Source organism: Rhinoraja longicauda, chromosome 1 (assembly GCF_053455715.1).
Source record: "Rhinoraja longicauda isolate Sanriku21f chromosome 1, sRhiLon1.1, whole genome shotgun sequence".
In the NCBI taxonomy this organism is placed as follows: domain Eukaryota; kingdom Metazoa; phylum Chordata; class Chondrichthyes; order Rajiformes; family Arhynchobatidae; genus Rhinoraja; species Rhinoraja longicauda.
In genome coordinates this window covers 38,263,661-38,280,523 of record NC_135953.1, presented here as the reverse complement: position 1 = coordinate 38,280,523, position 16,863 = coordinate 38,263,661, and the positions used below count along the sequence as shown (strand labels likewise).

Below are 16,863 nucleotides of genomic sequence, written 5' to 3'. Positions count from 1 at the left end.
CAGTATTAGTTATGAATGGTTGGAGTTATTCCCCACAGAAACTGGGTGCTGTAGCACAGGATACTTCTAAATTCTAACAATATTAACTCACGCTTTTAGACTTGTATATTAGTAATAGGCACTTGAGTGAATTATTAAAGAGAGACTAGCATTTGCAAGCAATAGTCTTTATTCAAGTGTTTCTGTTTTCTGCTGCACAACCGCCAACAGCTGGGCTATCTCGTGCAGGTTTCGCTCGCGTGGGTACCGGTTGCAAAAAGGTCATTTAGATTTTTACGTGGGCAGGTTTGGTGAGATGATCCATGTCCAAGCTGTCGAGTTGTGACTTGAAGAGTGACAAGGTTGGTGCACATCTGATGGTGTCGGGAAGGATGTTCCACTCTGGGATAGTCCATGGATATAGTGATATAGATGTAGCTATTTTTGTTTGCTCTAATTCTAGTATAAATGAAGTGACCTGAGGACTGTCTTGTAAATTTCTGGGTATTAGATTGAATAAGGTGAGATATGTTACTGGGGATGATGCCATGAGTCTCTTTGTAGACTGTACATAAGCGGGGAAAAGATGCATTGTGATTAATTTAAGTGACAAAATGAGCCCCACAATTTGTTAAATATTCCAGATTTAACCTATTTTTCCTGGTGATATGGATGTCCATTCTCAATTTCCTGTGATCAATAATACAAAGAGGAAAGACTTTGATTTCAGTTGCAGGAGACTTTAGTCAGACTCCATCTGGAGTGCTGTGAAGCTTTTGGGCACACCACGCCAGAAGAAGTGGACTTACTTCAGAGGGGTGGAAATAATGGTACTAGCGTTCACAGGATTATGAAGGCAGTAATAGAGACTAGGCTTGTACAGTAATTCCATAATTTAGTCAGAGATTGGTGAATCTGAGTCATTCTTTGCCACAGAAGGCTGTGGAGGCCAAGTCGATGGATATTTTGATGCAGAGATAGATAGATTCTTGATTCGTATGGGTGTCAGAGGTTATGGGCAGAATGGGGTTAGGAGGGAAAGTTAGATCAGTCATGATTGAATGGCGGAGTAGACTTGATGGACCGAATGGCCTAATTCTACTCCTGTCATTTATGAATTTACAGATTAGATTCACATGTCTTTGTGTAAGTAACACCATTGAATATTTGGAAGTACATGTTTGATGTGCAAGAGCTGTTTTCAAGCCATCGGCGTTGATGGGACCCAGTTCGCCGAGAGTGAGGAGGGACCTGCGAGCGAGGTGGACCATTGAGAGCGAGGGGAACCAAGAATGAGGTGGATCATAGAAACATAGAAAATAGGTGCAGGAGTAGGCCATTCTGCCCTTCGAGCCTGCACCGCCATTCAATATGATCATGGCTGATCATCCAGCTCAGTAACCTGTACCTGCCTTCTCTCCATACCCCCTGATCCCTTTAGCCACAAGGGCCACATCTAACTCCCTCTTAAATATAGCCAATGAACTGGCCTCAACTACCTTCTGTGGCAGAGAATTCCACAGACTCACCACTCTCTGTGTGAAGAAATGTTTTCTCATCTCGGTCCCAAAAGACCTCCCCCTTATCCTTAAGCTGTGAGAGGTTCGAGATCGAGATGGACCATGGTGAGCGTAAGGCAGCAGAAATGTGGCAACTCTTGTGTACTGCCTAGGTGAGGTCTGCTGTATGATTTTACTGGGTTTGTATGCAAAACCAAGCGGTTCACTTTACATGTGACAATAAAGTATTGAATCATTGTATTTTGAGCTACAACCTGCAATTTGACCAGCAATTTACAAAATTTCATTCAACTTTACAAAAGTTCATTGTTTTTGTACATCAAGGAGTGACTACCATCTTGAATTTACAATTAAGCAGCAATCCGAAGAGGTCTAAATATTTAAAAGATTTGATTAAAGAGTTATTTCCGCAATGGGAGTTCCAGAATACAATGCAAATCTAATATCTAAAATAAATTTCCAGGTGTTAATAGTGTAGGTAGGGCATCGAAGGGCAACACAAAGAGGTAATGAAAATATGGAAATCTTCTCCAACAGGTTTTGATTTCCTAGTCAACTGAAAAGTTCATGCCTGAGCTAGGTATCAAAAGATATGGACCAAACGAAGGTAAGTCCAATGTAGGGACAGTGATGGCACAGCCTTAAAGAGCTGACGGTTCTAGTCTCCCTGGAAAAAATAATGATGAGATTATTCAAACTAAATTTTAATTGCTCTATTGGAGATAGATTTTTCCTGAATCAATAACAAATGTTTTAGGTTCCTTCTATGTTATTGAGATTCTCAATGCTTTTCCATATTTTCCCACCCTAAGTGACAGCGGGATGCTAGATAGTGAAGTTGTGCAATGACTCTCATCAGCTTGGCCAAGAGATTTTTAATTTTTGCTTGTTTTCTTTGCTCTCGTTTTTCTCTTGTATTTGTCATGCTAGATTTTGCAGTGCAACTCCAGAGATATCAGCTGCCACATGTATTCAATTGAGCTGTTCTATGTGCATAATTGTGACAATGTGTGTTAGCAGCTGGTTCAGCAGTGGAAGTCATTACAGCTTTGCTTGCATTTAGATATGTTCAGAACACTGACTATTTTACGCCAGCATGCTGGAAATACTCTAGTTAAATGTTTGCAACTTGTAATCAAATATATGCATTATTTTATTTTCTGAATGTTGATATTTGAACTCTTGATAATAGTTAGGAAATTCGCTCCATTGTTTTTAATTCACAAATTGTTTCTGGATGGTGCTCATTCCAAGTGCATCCTGAGTATGGCGTCCAAAAGTGTGGCCAAATTGATATTTGTATCCTGGAAATAAATCAGAATTTACATTCAGTTTCTTAAATCTATAAAAACTTTATTTCTGAAATGGATTAAACATTCAACCAAAAGGTCAATGATCATCTGCCACTCTTGGCTCAAATTTTCACTCATCCCAACATCAAAATTACAGCCAACCATTCCGCTTATTTATTATATTCTAGAAAGTTGATAATACATTCTGTTAGGCATTTAAACAGGTTGAGGAGATTAGAGATTTTAGCATGCTTCAAAGGTCCTGAGACAGTAACTGACAAATTCATTAGAATACAAATCCTCATATTTTGCCACATGTACACAAAGTAGTGCACAAAGTGAAGCCAAAACATTGTGAAGAAGAGAGGAATACTCAATTTGTGCTCAAATTGGGCCTTGACAAGTCTATTGAAAGACATGTCGACAGGTTAGAAAACGTTTAGATGGATAAACACAGATAAATAGTACTAGACATTTAGTACTAGCACGGTAGCGCAGCGGTAGAGTTGCTGCTTTACAGCGAATGCGCGCCGGAGAGTCAAGTTCGATCCTGACTACGGGTGCTTTACTGTAAGTAGTTTGTACGTTCTCCCCGTGACCTGCATGGGTTTTCTCCGAGATCTTCGGTTTCCTCCCACACTCCAAAGACGTACAGGTATGTAGGTAAATTGGCTGGGTAAATGTAAAAATTGTCCCTAGTGTGTAGGATAGTGTTAATAGTGTTAGTGTGCGGGGATCGCTGGGCGGCGCGGACTTGGTGGGCCGAAAAGGCCTGTTTCCGCGCTGTATATATATATGATATGATATGATATGACATCTTGGTCGGCATGGAAGAGTTTGGCTGAAGAGCCCATTTCTGTCTGCATAACTCCATAACTCTAGACATATATTATGTATCCATCAAGCTGAGCAGTGATTTTGGAACAAATCTATAGAGGATTCTTATATCAACTATCACTGGACTGATTTTCAGATATTCATAAGTTTAGTTTATTGTCACGCGTACCAAGATACGGTGTAAAACTTTTTTTTACATCATTCACATTGATTGTCCCACAGTTTTAAAAGCACCTACCTGGTACGTGCCCTGTATACTGGGGCAACATTCCAAGTTTTGTGGGATAAAGCTGCACAATCCGGGAAAATGTTCCATTCTCTTCTGCACAATTTATAGTGGGGGTCAATGTAGGTTTTGATTTATTATGCATCTGGTTGAATTCGATCAAGGCACAGTTAGTGATGGTAGGATATCCTGACCCAAGCAGAAATCTGGCGCGAGGTACATGCCCTTTGTACCCTATGAACACGCAAAGGACAGTTCTTAAGTGTCATGCACCAAATGCAGTCAAATATACAACAAATTATCTGGCCTCATCTCCCACACTATGTGTCTGTTCAACTAATGTTGTAAAGTAACCTAAATGTTACACAAATATTTCAACCATTAGCAAAGAATCATAAACCAGTGAAGAATGCTGATCCTCATCCAATGATTTATTTTTTGTATGTGACAAGATCATATGGACAATTGACAATAGACAATAGGTGCAGGAGTAGGCCATTTGGCCCTTCGAGCCAGCACCGCCATTCACTGTGATCATGGCTGATCATCCACAATCAGTACCCCGTTGAGAAAGTGTTAAAAATCACCAAGAATCCTTCTGCGAGAGGCAGAGGAAATGAGAGGTGGAGTGGAAGGTGAGATGGAGAAGGAAGGAAGTAAATACAAAATAATGAAACATTGGCCTCATCGTCCATTTGGGGAGGATGAAGTTGTAGTGGTGGGAGGAATGGATGACTCCCACATGCTAATGAGAGGCAGAGGGGACGGTGACAAGATACTTCAAAGGGTAAACATTAGGGAGAGTTGACAATGAAGTGAATGGACAGTGCAAAAGGTGTTTAGTTTAGTTTATTTGGTTTAGTTTATTGTCATGTGTACCGAGGTACAGTGAAAAGCTTTTGTTGCGTGCTATCCAGTCAGCGGAAAGCCAACACATGATTACAATCGAGCCATTTACAGTGAATAGATACACGATAAGGGAATAACGTATAGTGCAAGGTAAAGCCAGCAAAGTCCGATCAATGATAGTCTGAGGGTCACCAATGAGGTAGATAGTTCAGGACTGCTCTCTGGTTGTGGTAGGATGATTCAGTTGCCTGTGAAAAGTAATTTAACTGATGCTGGGACAAAGAAGTGAAGAAAGTATAAGAGATTGAGGAGTGACGGGTAGAAGCCATTGAACATTGCATTGTAGTTTTCACACCCATTCCAAACTCAATCTGTGGCCACTGTGGATCCGTCTGCAAAATCATTCCATTACTTCTCAGCTGAGGGGTAAATCTTTTCTCTATTTCTCATCAAAGAAATAGAGGAAATTAAAATTAAGTGGGAAAATGATGAAAACAGAATCAGAAACAGAAGAGAAAAATGACAGACTGTGACGCAAAGTAATAAAAATGCAACGGCCAAAGATATTACATTTCAGAAAGGAGGTGAGATTCAGAATGCGATAAAAGAACTGAAAATTCAGAGACACTAATGTCACTCGTAGTGCCCTTACCAGGCACCATATGCAAGTATCCAACTCTATGTAGCTCCAGGATTCATCATCGGAGTTTCATGGACAGCATGATTTATTCCTTGTGATGTATTTGTCCAAATGGACATCATAACGGTCTCACCAAAAATCCAATGTCACTTTAATCCTAGTTATTACTCAAAGCAATATTAACACAAGTATGTCATTATATTCACATTCACAAAAGAGAAAACGTGAAGCTGTATTACTCACCAGACATAAAGTATTTATCAGGGTCTTCGTTTTTCATCAAGTATGGAGAGGTCATTACTTTATAAGAATGTGATAAACAATAAGGTACAGGATTGGTAGCAATTGCAGCAAATGGTGTCCTGTATTTCACTGTTACAAGCTTTAAAAAAGGAAGAAAGTATTAGTTCCAACACAAGTCCATTAAAAGAAGATTAAGTGAGATGGAACTGCTTTAATGTTTCTACAAATAGCAAAGTGAAATATACATAAGCTGGTGAGTGTTAAGGTGGAATTATGCATTAAGAGTTCATTTAATTTAGAGAAAAATCCTGCGAAGGATAATTATATAGATACAGCATGGAAACGGACCGTTCAGTTCACCGAGTCCATGCTGACCATTAATCACCCATTTTCTAAGTGATAATTGGAAACATTTTTCCATAACGTAGCGAGAAGACACATCCAGAAATGTATTACATTTTACAACTATTTCAAAGAATAATCATTAAAAAAATATTTTAATGGGGAAATAACAGGAGAAGCCAATCTCATGATAGCACTGGGCCTCTACTCACTGGAATTTAGAAGGATGAGGGAGGACCTCATTGAAACTTACCGAAAAGAGAAAGGCCTGGTTAGAGTGAATGTGGAGAGGATGTTTCCACTAGTGGGAGAGTCTAGGACCAGAGGCCATAGTCTCAGAATAAACAAATGTACCTTTAGAAAGGAGATGAGGAGGAATTTCTTTAGTCAGAAGGTGGTGAATCTGTGGAATTCATTGCCACCGACGGCTGTGGAGGCCGTCAATGGATATTTTTAAGGTAGAGATTGACAGATTCTTGATTAGTAAGGGTGTCAGGTGTTATGGAGAGAAGGTAGGAGAATGGGGTTGAGAGGGAAAGATAGATCAGCCATAACTGAATGGCGGAGTAGATTGGATGGGCTGAATGGCCTAATTCTAATCCTATAACTTATGAACTGAAGCCAGCTCTCTATTGAATATGATTGTGGCTCCCACGCCTCTATGCCTTAAGTACAGGTCACACATAAACCACAAAGACTGGTCAGCAACATTGAGGCAGAATGCATTGTGTGAGAAAGAATGGGGAAGAAGAAAAAAATAAACATAGATATGTGGTCATGTTTGGTGTTGAAGTTCAGGAACAATGGAAATGTGGGAATGCTTGCACTCTGTTCAGGCAGATAGAGATGAGCACAGGTTTTGTTACATTATTTTCTTGCTCCGTCTTTGCCGTAGTTTTCCCAGTCTGTAATGCATTTATCAATTCCATCTCTCGTTTCTTGGAAGCAACCTTAAGCTGTTCTCTTTCAAACTGTGCAATTGCATCCAAGCACGTTTCAGTGAAAGTTCTTGAAAAATAGCCTTCTCTTCTGGGAACAAAACCTATTATTAAAAGTAGAAGAGAAAAATACAAACTGAAGTTTCAATTATAAATGGTTGGAACAAATAGGAAAGAAAACTATAATCATGCAATCATATGTAAGACTGGAATAATTAATGACCTCTCCAAATTACCGAACAGTTATACGTACATTTAACATAATCTTCCCTAATTTTAAATATATTTTTCTGTCTTTTATTTCTGTGTTCAACATTGCATGTTCAATGGAAGAGGGCAAATATTTTCGGGGAACTGGCTTCTGGTGAAAAGGGAACTCGTGAATGTTAAACTGAGCCATTTTTAGACCTGGCAACATTCTAAATCTGAAACATAGAAACATAGAAAAATAGGTGCAGGAGAAGGCCATTCGGCCCTTCAATATAATCATGGCTGATCATCTAAAATCAATACCCCGTTCCTGCTTTTCCCCCATATCCTTTGATTCCTTTAGCCCTAAGAGTTAAATCTAATGGTGTAGAAATTGGTGTAAATTGGCTGCTGGCTGCAGGTGGCCATCAAGTGGCCCAGTGGTGATATCTGGCCACCAGGATATCCCAGGTGGGAAGATGGAAGAGCTTAAGGTAGCAAAGACCCAGACATTTCTCACAGAACCAACAGGAGTGAATGGATTTAAGTTAGAATAAACTGACGGAAGGTAAAATATTCTGGAAAAGCACCACAGATCATTTCATTTATGAATTGAATTGAAATGTAAAACTCTCAGATATTGCTGCAGTGATTCACAGACAAGACTTAGCTTATGATGGACTAAATAAAAGCCACTGAATATTTTGAAACCCAGATAACCCGAACCTTATTGCTCGAGGGTTGTTAGCCTTTGCAGTTTTACCTACCATCTTGTATCTGAAATGTGAAGAAAGGCTGGATAACTTCCTAGCATAATTTTTAATTGTCCAGCTAATCCTTAATTTAGCAAGACTAGAAACATATCAGTACATCAGTAGTTAATTGAGCTTTTTTCTAACCTAATAAGTCGGCATGGTGGCGCAGCGGTAGAGTTGCTGCCTTGCAGCACCGGAGACCTGGATTCGATCCTGACTATGGGTGCTGTCTGTACGGAGTTTGTACATTCCCCACATAACCATATGGGATTTCTCAGAGATCTTCAGTTTCCTCCCACACTCCAAAGACGTACAGGTATGTAGGTTAATTGGCTTGGTATAAGTGAAAATTGTCCCTCATGCGTGTAGGATAGTGTTAATGTACGCTGGTCGGTGCGGACTCAGTGGGCCGAAGAGCCTGTTTCCACGCTGTATCTCTAAACTGAACTAATATGCAATATATGTCTTCTACCATTCCCTTTATTAATTAACAATTTGTCCAGAACCAGGGGCCACAGTTTAAGAATAAGGGGTAGGCCATTTAGAACGGAGATGAGGAAAAACCTTTTCAGTCAGGGAGTTGTAAATCTGTGGAATTCACTGCCTCAGAAGGCAATGGAGGCCAATTCTCTGAACGCATTCAAGAGAGAGCTAGATAGAGCTCTTAAGGATATGGGGAGTATGGAGAGAAGGCAGGAACGGGGTACTGATTGAGAATGATCAGCCATGATCACATTGGATGGTGGTGCTGGCTCGAAGGGCCGAATGGCCTATTCCCGCACCTATTGTTTATTGCCTAAAAAAAGAAAACTACTTAACATAACCCTTATTGGAGAACTAACCTTTGTAGCCAGAAACCATGGAGTTGGTCAGTTTTTGTGCTTTCCTGCTGGCTTTATAATTTTGAAGTAGATTTTGATTTAGCTTAGTTCCCACACTATAGTTGGTTTCTCTGCACAGGTTTGGCTGGAGGAGCAGTTGCCGAGAGTGTGCTATTCCAGGATTTGTGAGCAGATTGGAAGTCAGTTTGCCATAGGTTTGCCCAAGACTGTACTTATACTGAGGACAATAACCAGCGTATCTAAAATGATATCATAAAACATTGATTATTTTTCTGGTAAAAGATGAACACTTTATAAGTTCATAAGTTCTAGGAGCAGAATAAGGGCATTCGTCCCATCAAGTCTACCACGCCATTTAATCATGGCTGATCTATCTTTTCCGCTCAACTCCATTCTCCTGCCTTCGCCCCATAACCCTTGACACCATTACTAATCAAGATTAATTAAGTAGATTATTAATTAATTAGATTATTAATTAACTAAATAATTACATTAAAACATATTGTTGCCCATCTATGCTAATCCCAGTTTTACCACCTCTCCACTCTGTGTAAAAAAACTTGACTCTTAACCTCTATCAAACTTTCCCCCTCTCGCCTTAAATCTGTGCCCTCTAGTATTTGACATTTGGGGAAATACTTTTGTATACTTCTATTGAATACCCTAAACCTTCAATGCTACAGAGAAAACAGCTCAAGTTTCTCCAACTTCTCTTTATAGACAATACTGTTGAATCCAGGCAACATCTTGGTGAACCTCTTTTGCATCTGCTCCAAAACCTCCACACCCATCCTGTGAGGAGGGGACTGGAGGAGACTCACTGTGATGTATGTTTCTTTTTTTTTTTGTGTTGGTTGGGGTTGTGTAATTTGCTTATTTTATTGCTCTTATTGTTGGACTGTGGGTGATTAAATTTTGTCCAAAAAACTTGTTTTTTGGATGACAAATAAAGATATCCTGAATCCTGAATCCTAATGCGGTGCCAAGAACTGAACATGATATTCGAGATGTGATCAAACCAATGTTTTGTAGAGATGCAAAATGACTTCCCAACGTTTATACTCAGCACACTGACCAGCGAAAGCAAGTGTTAATAATGTTGACTGTTCCTTTCCCCCCACAGATGATGTTCAATCTGCTGAGTTCCTCCAGCAGATGTTTGTTGCTGTTAATACCTATATCACATACAAGATGGAGGCAGTGGAAGGTGAAGCGCAGAGTCAGCGGATGTGAATAAATAGTCCACAAACTCATCTCCTGCACCCTTGTAAAGCGCCCTAAATCTCTGTGATTGACACGGGAAGCGGGACATGGCAAACTCGGCACACGGCAGCACATGGACTGCTACTGGAAGCATTGGGTGGTGCATTTACAGTGGTCTCAGGTTGTGGTGTACATGATCTCACTGGATAACATGGGCAGAACAAGCATTTCACTGTATCTCTGTACACGTGACAATAACTAAATTAAACTCGATTTTAAAGCAATAGCAGAAGTCATAAGTATCACTTTACCAATTCAATCATTTTAGAATAACGCTGAAGGATTGATGTTGTGGCTTTGATCATGCCCAAGGCTGCAGAGCAAGAAGGATGAGGAAGGAGAGTCACAACTCACATAGCATGTCATTGTGACTTTGGTGAGGTTGATTCAGTAGCAGAAAGCTGATTGGACACAAGCCAGGATAAATTTTGAGTTCTGTGACAGTCTTTCATAAGTTCAATGTATGTCAAAGAGATTTATTTATGAAGTATGGACATGCATAAGGTGGAGAAACAGGTTTGAAAGGACTGACAGAAACTATTCATGAACAGAATCCATTCTTTTTTATATAAATGTAGTTGCTGGCTTTCATGGATTAGCAACTAACTTTTCAAATCCCCAAGCTACACGAGATAGAGTTTGCACTTTTGCAATACTTTTATGTAGAACATAAAACATGTTGGCAGAATCAATAAAAAGCAATAACTGGCAAGGGTGTATAGAGACACAAGAGAGTCAGATGGTGGAACCTTGAGCAAAACACAAAGTATGGAGGAACTCAGCGGGTCGGGCAGCATTTGGGGAGGGAATGGACAGGCGATGTTTCGAGTCGGGACCCTTCTCCAGACTTGAGCTTTTAGTAAACGCGCGTTGGAAACCACTGTTGAGATTACCACCACCTGCAAGCTCGTTGCCATAGGGACATTAAACACACCAGCGCCTCTGCTGCAGCGAACGTTACTTTCAAATGAAGTATAAATGGGCGAGAAAAGATTCGTTTTAACTAAGAATCGGGACGAGGTGGACGTGTAAGTGTAAGTGTAAGTGCGGCCAAAGGCAAGGGAATCAGAGGGCAGAGAATCGCGGTAGCAAACTGCCCCTGCTTGCCCGGCCAGCGCGGAGCGGAGGGTGGGCACCCCACACACACTCACACTCACACTCACACCTCACTCAATTAAAACACACACTCACTCTCACACTCTCACACACACTCACTCAATTAAAACACACTCACTCTCACACACACACACTCACACCTCACTCAATTAAAACACACACACACTCACTCTCACTCTCACTCACACACACACACTCACACTCTCACACACACACACTCACACCTCACTCAATTAAAACACACTCACACTCACTCTCTCACACACACTCACTCTCTCACTCACACACACACACTCACTCACTCACACACACACACTCACACTCACTCACACACTCACTCACACTCTCACACTCACTCTCACACTCACTCTCACACTCACTCTCTCACACTCACCCACACACGCTCACACTCACTCACACTCTCATACTCACTCTCACACTCTCTCACTCTCACACACTCACACTCTCTCACTCTCTCTCGCTCACACTCACACACGCGCACTCTCTCACACTCTCTCACACACTCACTCACCCGGGGATGTAGTGAGGCTCCCGTGTCATCAGGCTCGGGCTGATCTTGGGCGGGTAAAGGTCTGCCATCCTCACTCAGCCTTGATGAGCGGTGGTGTGCAGTCAGTCGGTGGACGCCCGCTCCCGGGGCGGGGTGAGGCCGGTGTTGCTGGTGGCGGAGCGGAGGGCGGGGAGATGGACAAGTCAAGAGGCAGGGACTTCCCCCGCAGGACGTCCCACACGAAGCCGGAGCAGAAACCCACAGGGAAGAGGCCGAAGTCATTTGGAGGCATCGCATCAGGCAGCAAGAGGCACAGAAGTGTGAAAACGCACCCCTGCAGATTCATAGAAACATAGAAACATACAAAAATAGGTGCAGGAGTATGCCATTCGGCCCTTCGAGCCTGCACCGCCATTCAATATGATCATGGCTGATCATCCAGCTCAGTAACCTGTACCTGCCTTCTCTCCATACCCCCTGATCCCTTTAGCCACAAGGGCCACATCTAACTCCCTCTTAAATATAGACAATGAAGCCTCAACTACCTTCTGTGGCAGAGAATTCCACAGATTCACCACTCTCTGTGTGAAAAAAAACGTTCTCATCTCGGTCCTAAAAGACTTCCTCCTTATCCTTAAACTGTGACCCCTTGTTCTGGACTTCCCCAACATCGGGAACAATCTTCCTGCATCTAGCCTGTCCAACCCCTTAAGAATTTTGTAAGTTAGTTTAGTTTATTGTCACCTGTACTGAGGTACAGTAAAATCCAGTCGGCAGTGCACAGAGACACTTTCAGAGACACTTTCTTCCCAGCTGTTATCAGGCAACTGAACCATCCCATCAACAACGAGAGAGCGGTCCTGAGCTACCATCTCCCTCCTGGGAGACCCTCGGACTATCTTTAATTGGACTTTACACACAAAAGGCTGGAGTAACTCAGCGGGTCAGGCAGCATCTCTGGAGAGAAGGAATAGAAGACATTTCGCTAGGGTAGTGGTGAAGGCAATGGACTGAAAATCTATTGGGTTTTCCCCGTGCAGGTTCATATCCTACTGACTACGAGACCAGCAGGTCTGCCCGGAATAACCAGCGTAATTTACAATTTCGTTGTACATGGCTCATGTTACAATGACAATAAAGGAACTAAAATAAAAAAAAAAATATGTGTAATTTTAATGGGACTTCACTAGACTTGACCCTGCACTAAATGTGTTTCCCTTTATCTTATATCTGTGCACTGCCGACTGGATTGTACGCAACAAAAATCTTTTTACTGTACCTCAGTACAGGTGACAATAAACTAAACTAACAAACTACAAAACATCCCAAAGCCACATCTTGAAAAGCCAATGGCCTTCAGAGATGAAGGAGAGTAATCATCTCAGGAAGAAGACCAATTCCAGTTTACATTTCATTTTGTTGCCCAAAAGCCACTTTCCTTTTTTAACAAGCAGACTTCCAGTGACAGTCTGTGTCATATTGACCTTCACCGCAAAAATTCTTTTCCAGCCGATCAACACAGCACCAGCTCACTTGACACTGCACCAAAACCCCCTCTACCCACCTGTCCAACTTCTAAAAGTTGGACCCCAAGACTCAAGCGACAGCACATTTACCTATGAAGAGCCGACAGCTACCTGCCTGATCTGACCCAACCTGAGTTCATAAGTTCTAGGAGCAGTATTAGGCAATTCGCCCATTCAAGTCTATTCTGCCATTCAATTGTGGCTGATCTATCTCTCCCTCTCAATCCCTTTCTCCTGCCTTCTCCCCAAAGAAAGTGATCTTTCTTGATCTGAACTGAATTTAACTCTTAACAATTGCCGAAGTCCCTTGGTATTCTTCTAAGTGAACAAAACAATTTTGTGCTGACCATCTCTATTATCTAACTTTTCACATTGTTTTCTGGAACACTGGATATGCATGAGCCGACTGCTGGTGACTTGTTGTTCAACAGTGAATAAGATACTCGCGCCCAGAGTAGATTAAGTGTTTGAAAAGCTTTTGCCAAGTTTTAAATAATAAGTAAACCAGTTCTCATCACGTGCTATTCAACTCATTGAAATCCAAGTGAGTTTACAGAAAAACTGACAAAATAATTAAATTAATTTGTGTAAAAAGGAATTACAGACGCTGGTTTACACCGAAGATAGACACAAAATGCTGAAGTAACTCAGTGGGTCAGACAGCATCACTGGAGAGAAGGAGCAGGTGACGTTTCGGGTCGAAATCCTTCATCAGACCCTTTGTCTCAACTCGAAACATCACCTATTCCTTCTGTCCAGAGATGTTGCCTGACCCAATGAGTTACTCCAACCTTTTGTGTCTAATTAAGTTAATTTGTTTGATTAGGACAGAAGATGCATGTTCAAACTATCAAATTAGGATTGATAACAATAAATGCTTTCTTGCATAAAAATTAACCAATATCTGGAAGAGTCTGGATTGATGAAATAATAATAATCAATAATCAATTGACTATTTTTATCTTTTCATTATTTAAATATTCTGATCTGAATATTTGAGGTCCAAAGTCGCAAACACATTTATCAATATTAAAGTTTATTTGTCACAGTGTGACCAATTCATTTCTTCTCTTAATTTCAATGTATGCTTTATATTGCTCACAAAGCTGCATTCCCTTTGCAGCAATATTGGTTACGTAGCTTTCTAACCCATGACAAGTCATTTATAAATACTATGAATAATTGGGACATTAACAAAGGCTGTTGCAGGTTTTCACTGACCATGTTCTGCCTTGAGTATATAAAACATAGAACAATACAGGCACAGGAACATGCCCTTCAACCCACTATGCCTGTGCCAAACATGATTCTAGATAAATTAATCTCATCTGCCTGCGCAAGATCCATATTACTCCATTCCCTGCATATCTGTGCACCTATCTAAAAGCCTCTTAAACGCCTTAAAGATGAGCTTGTAGTCTTTGACAATTACACCCTGGGAAAATGTTTCTGACTGTCCAGCATTTCTGTGCCTCTCATAACTTTATATAATTCCATCAGGTCTCCCCTCAATCTCTGGAGGTCCAGGGAAAACAATCCAAGTTTGTCTAACCTCTCCTTGTAGCCCCACACATCTTTCCTGTTATAGGGTGACCAAAACTGCACACAATACTTCAAATGTGGCCTAACTAAAGTCTTATAGAACTGAATCATGACTTCCTGACACTTATACTTAATGCCCTGACCAATGAAGGTGCTTTCTTTACCACTCTGTCTACTTGTATTGCCACTATCAGGGAGCTATGGACTTGGACCCCTAAGTAACCCATTCTGTTCCAATGGGAATAAATCCTATCCCGAAGAACCTTCTTGAATAGCTTCCCTACCACTGGCGTGAGGCTCACAAGCCTATAATTTCCTGGATTATCTCTATTTATTTTCTTAAACAAAGGATCAACTGATACTTTGCAACTATAAATGCCCTTTGTTCATACACTTTGTTTCCTGTGGCCTCACAGTTTCCTGGCAAGGTTAATAATACGTTTTCAATTCCTAGAACTTCAAATTTTGCTAACAGTCTCATGTGGGGGATTTCTACCGGTTTAGTTTAGTTTAATTTAGAGATACAGCACGGAATCAGGCCCTTCGGCCGACCAAGTCCGTGCTGACCAGTGACTAACACTAACACTAACACTATCCTACACCCTAGGGACAATTTACAATTTTACCGAAGCCAATTAACCTACAAACCTGTACATCTTTGGAGTGTGTGAGGAAACCGGAACACCCAGAGAAAACCCACACAGGTCATATCGAGAACGTACGTCTAGACAGCAACCGTGGTCAGAATCGAACCTGGGTCTCTGGCGCTGTAAGGCAGCAAGTCTACTGCTGTGCCACTGTGCCGACAAACGTAAAAAATCAAAAAGCTGCAGATGTTCGAAATCTGAAATAAAATAGAAAATTGTGGTAACTGTGAAATGAGAAACAGGGTTAATGTTGCAAGGTCAAAGACCAAGCATCAGAATGTCTGGTCCATTGACATTTAATCTATTTTTAAATAATATTTTGATAACCTTTTATCTCTTCTATCTCTCCCTTAATCCTACATGTATTTTTATAAACTTGATTTTAGTTCCATCGTAATGATTGGTGATATTTATTTTATTGCAAAGCAAAGAAATTATAGACTGGATGGCAACAAATTGTTTTATTTTGATGAGATCAGTCGGTTTAAGATATTTCACATTTTCAAGTTCAATGGAAAATCCCACTGCTTGTCTCATGGGGGAGGGGTAGGGGGGGGTGGGGGCAGAGGGCACTATTTATTATGACTGCGAAGAATTCTAATGCTGCTTCATCCTGTTTGCAGATGTCACAAATCACTATATATTGCCTGCCACTGTATGTTTCTTTCTTTTTTACCTAATCAGATGTACAGCACTTTGGTCAACGTGGGTTGTTTTTAAATGTGCTATACAAATAAAATTGACTTGACTTGACTATTAGAACATACCACATTGTGATAGATGTGTGGGAAAGAACTGCAGATGCTGGTTTAAATTAAAGGTAGACACAAAATGCTGGAGTAACTCAGTGGGACAGGCAGCATCGCTGGAGAAAAGGAATGGGTGATGTTTCAGGTCGAGACTCTTCTTCAGACTGATGTCAGGGGAGTGGGCGGGACAGAGATAGAATGTAGTCGGAGACAGTAAGATTGGTGGGAGAACTGGGAAGGGGGAGGGGATGGAGAGAGAGGGAAAGCAAGGGCTATTTGAAGTTAGAGAAGTCAATGTTCATACTGCTGGGGTGTAAGCTACCCAAGCGAAATATGAGCTGCTGTTCCTCCAATTTGTGCTGGGCCTCTGACAATGGAGGAGGCCCAGGACAGAAAGGTCAAATTGGGAATGGGAGTGGGAGTTAAAGAGCTGAGCAACTGGGAGATCAGGTATGTTAAGATGACTGAGCGGAGGTGTTCAGCTTGGTCTCGCTGATGTACAGGAGTTGACACCTGGAACAGCGGATACAGTAGATGAGGTTGGAGGATGTACAAGTGAATCTCTGCCTCACCTGAAAAGACTGTCGGGGTCCTTGGATGGAGTCAAGGGGGGAGGTAAAGGGACAGGTGATGCATCTCTTGCGGTTGCAGGGGAAAGTACCGCATCACCTGCGGTTGCAGGGGAGGGGGTGGTTTGGGTGGGAAGGAACAAGTTGACCAGGGAGTTGTGGAGGGAACGGTCTCTGTGGAAAGCAGAAAGGGGTGGAGATGGGAAGATGAGGCCAGTAGTGGGATCCCGTTGGAGGTGGTGAAATTGTTGGAGGATTATATTGTAATAGATGCTAGATTGAAAAGAA

General features: G+C 41.4%; 1 protein-coding gene across 1 annotated transcript; it reads right to left on the bottom strand.

Annotated features, from left to right (window-relative positions):
* Positions 1–1,560: 1,560 nt before the first annotated feature.
* Positions 1,561–11,659, bottom strand: cimip2b (ciliary microtubule inner protein 2B). The gene is made up of 6 exons (XM_078409811.1): positions 11,564–11,659; positions 8,653–8,891; positions 6,795–6,970; positions 5,587–5,725; positions 3,867–4,088; positions 1,561–2,803 (listed from the first exon to the last, which is right to left on the bottom strand). The coding sequence occupies exons 1-6, from the start codon at positions 11,629–11,631 to the stop codon at positions 2,715–2,717; spliced, it is 933 nt and encodes a 310-aa protein (XP_078265937.1). The 5' UTR covers positions 11,632–11,659; the 3' UTR covers positions 1,561–2,714.
* Between the last annotated feature and the right edge of the window lie 5,204 nt (positions 11,660–16,863).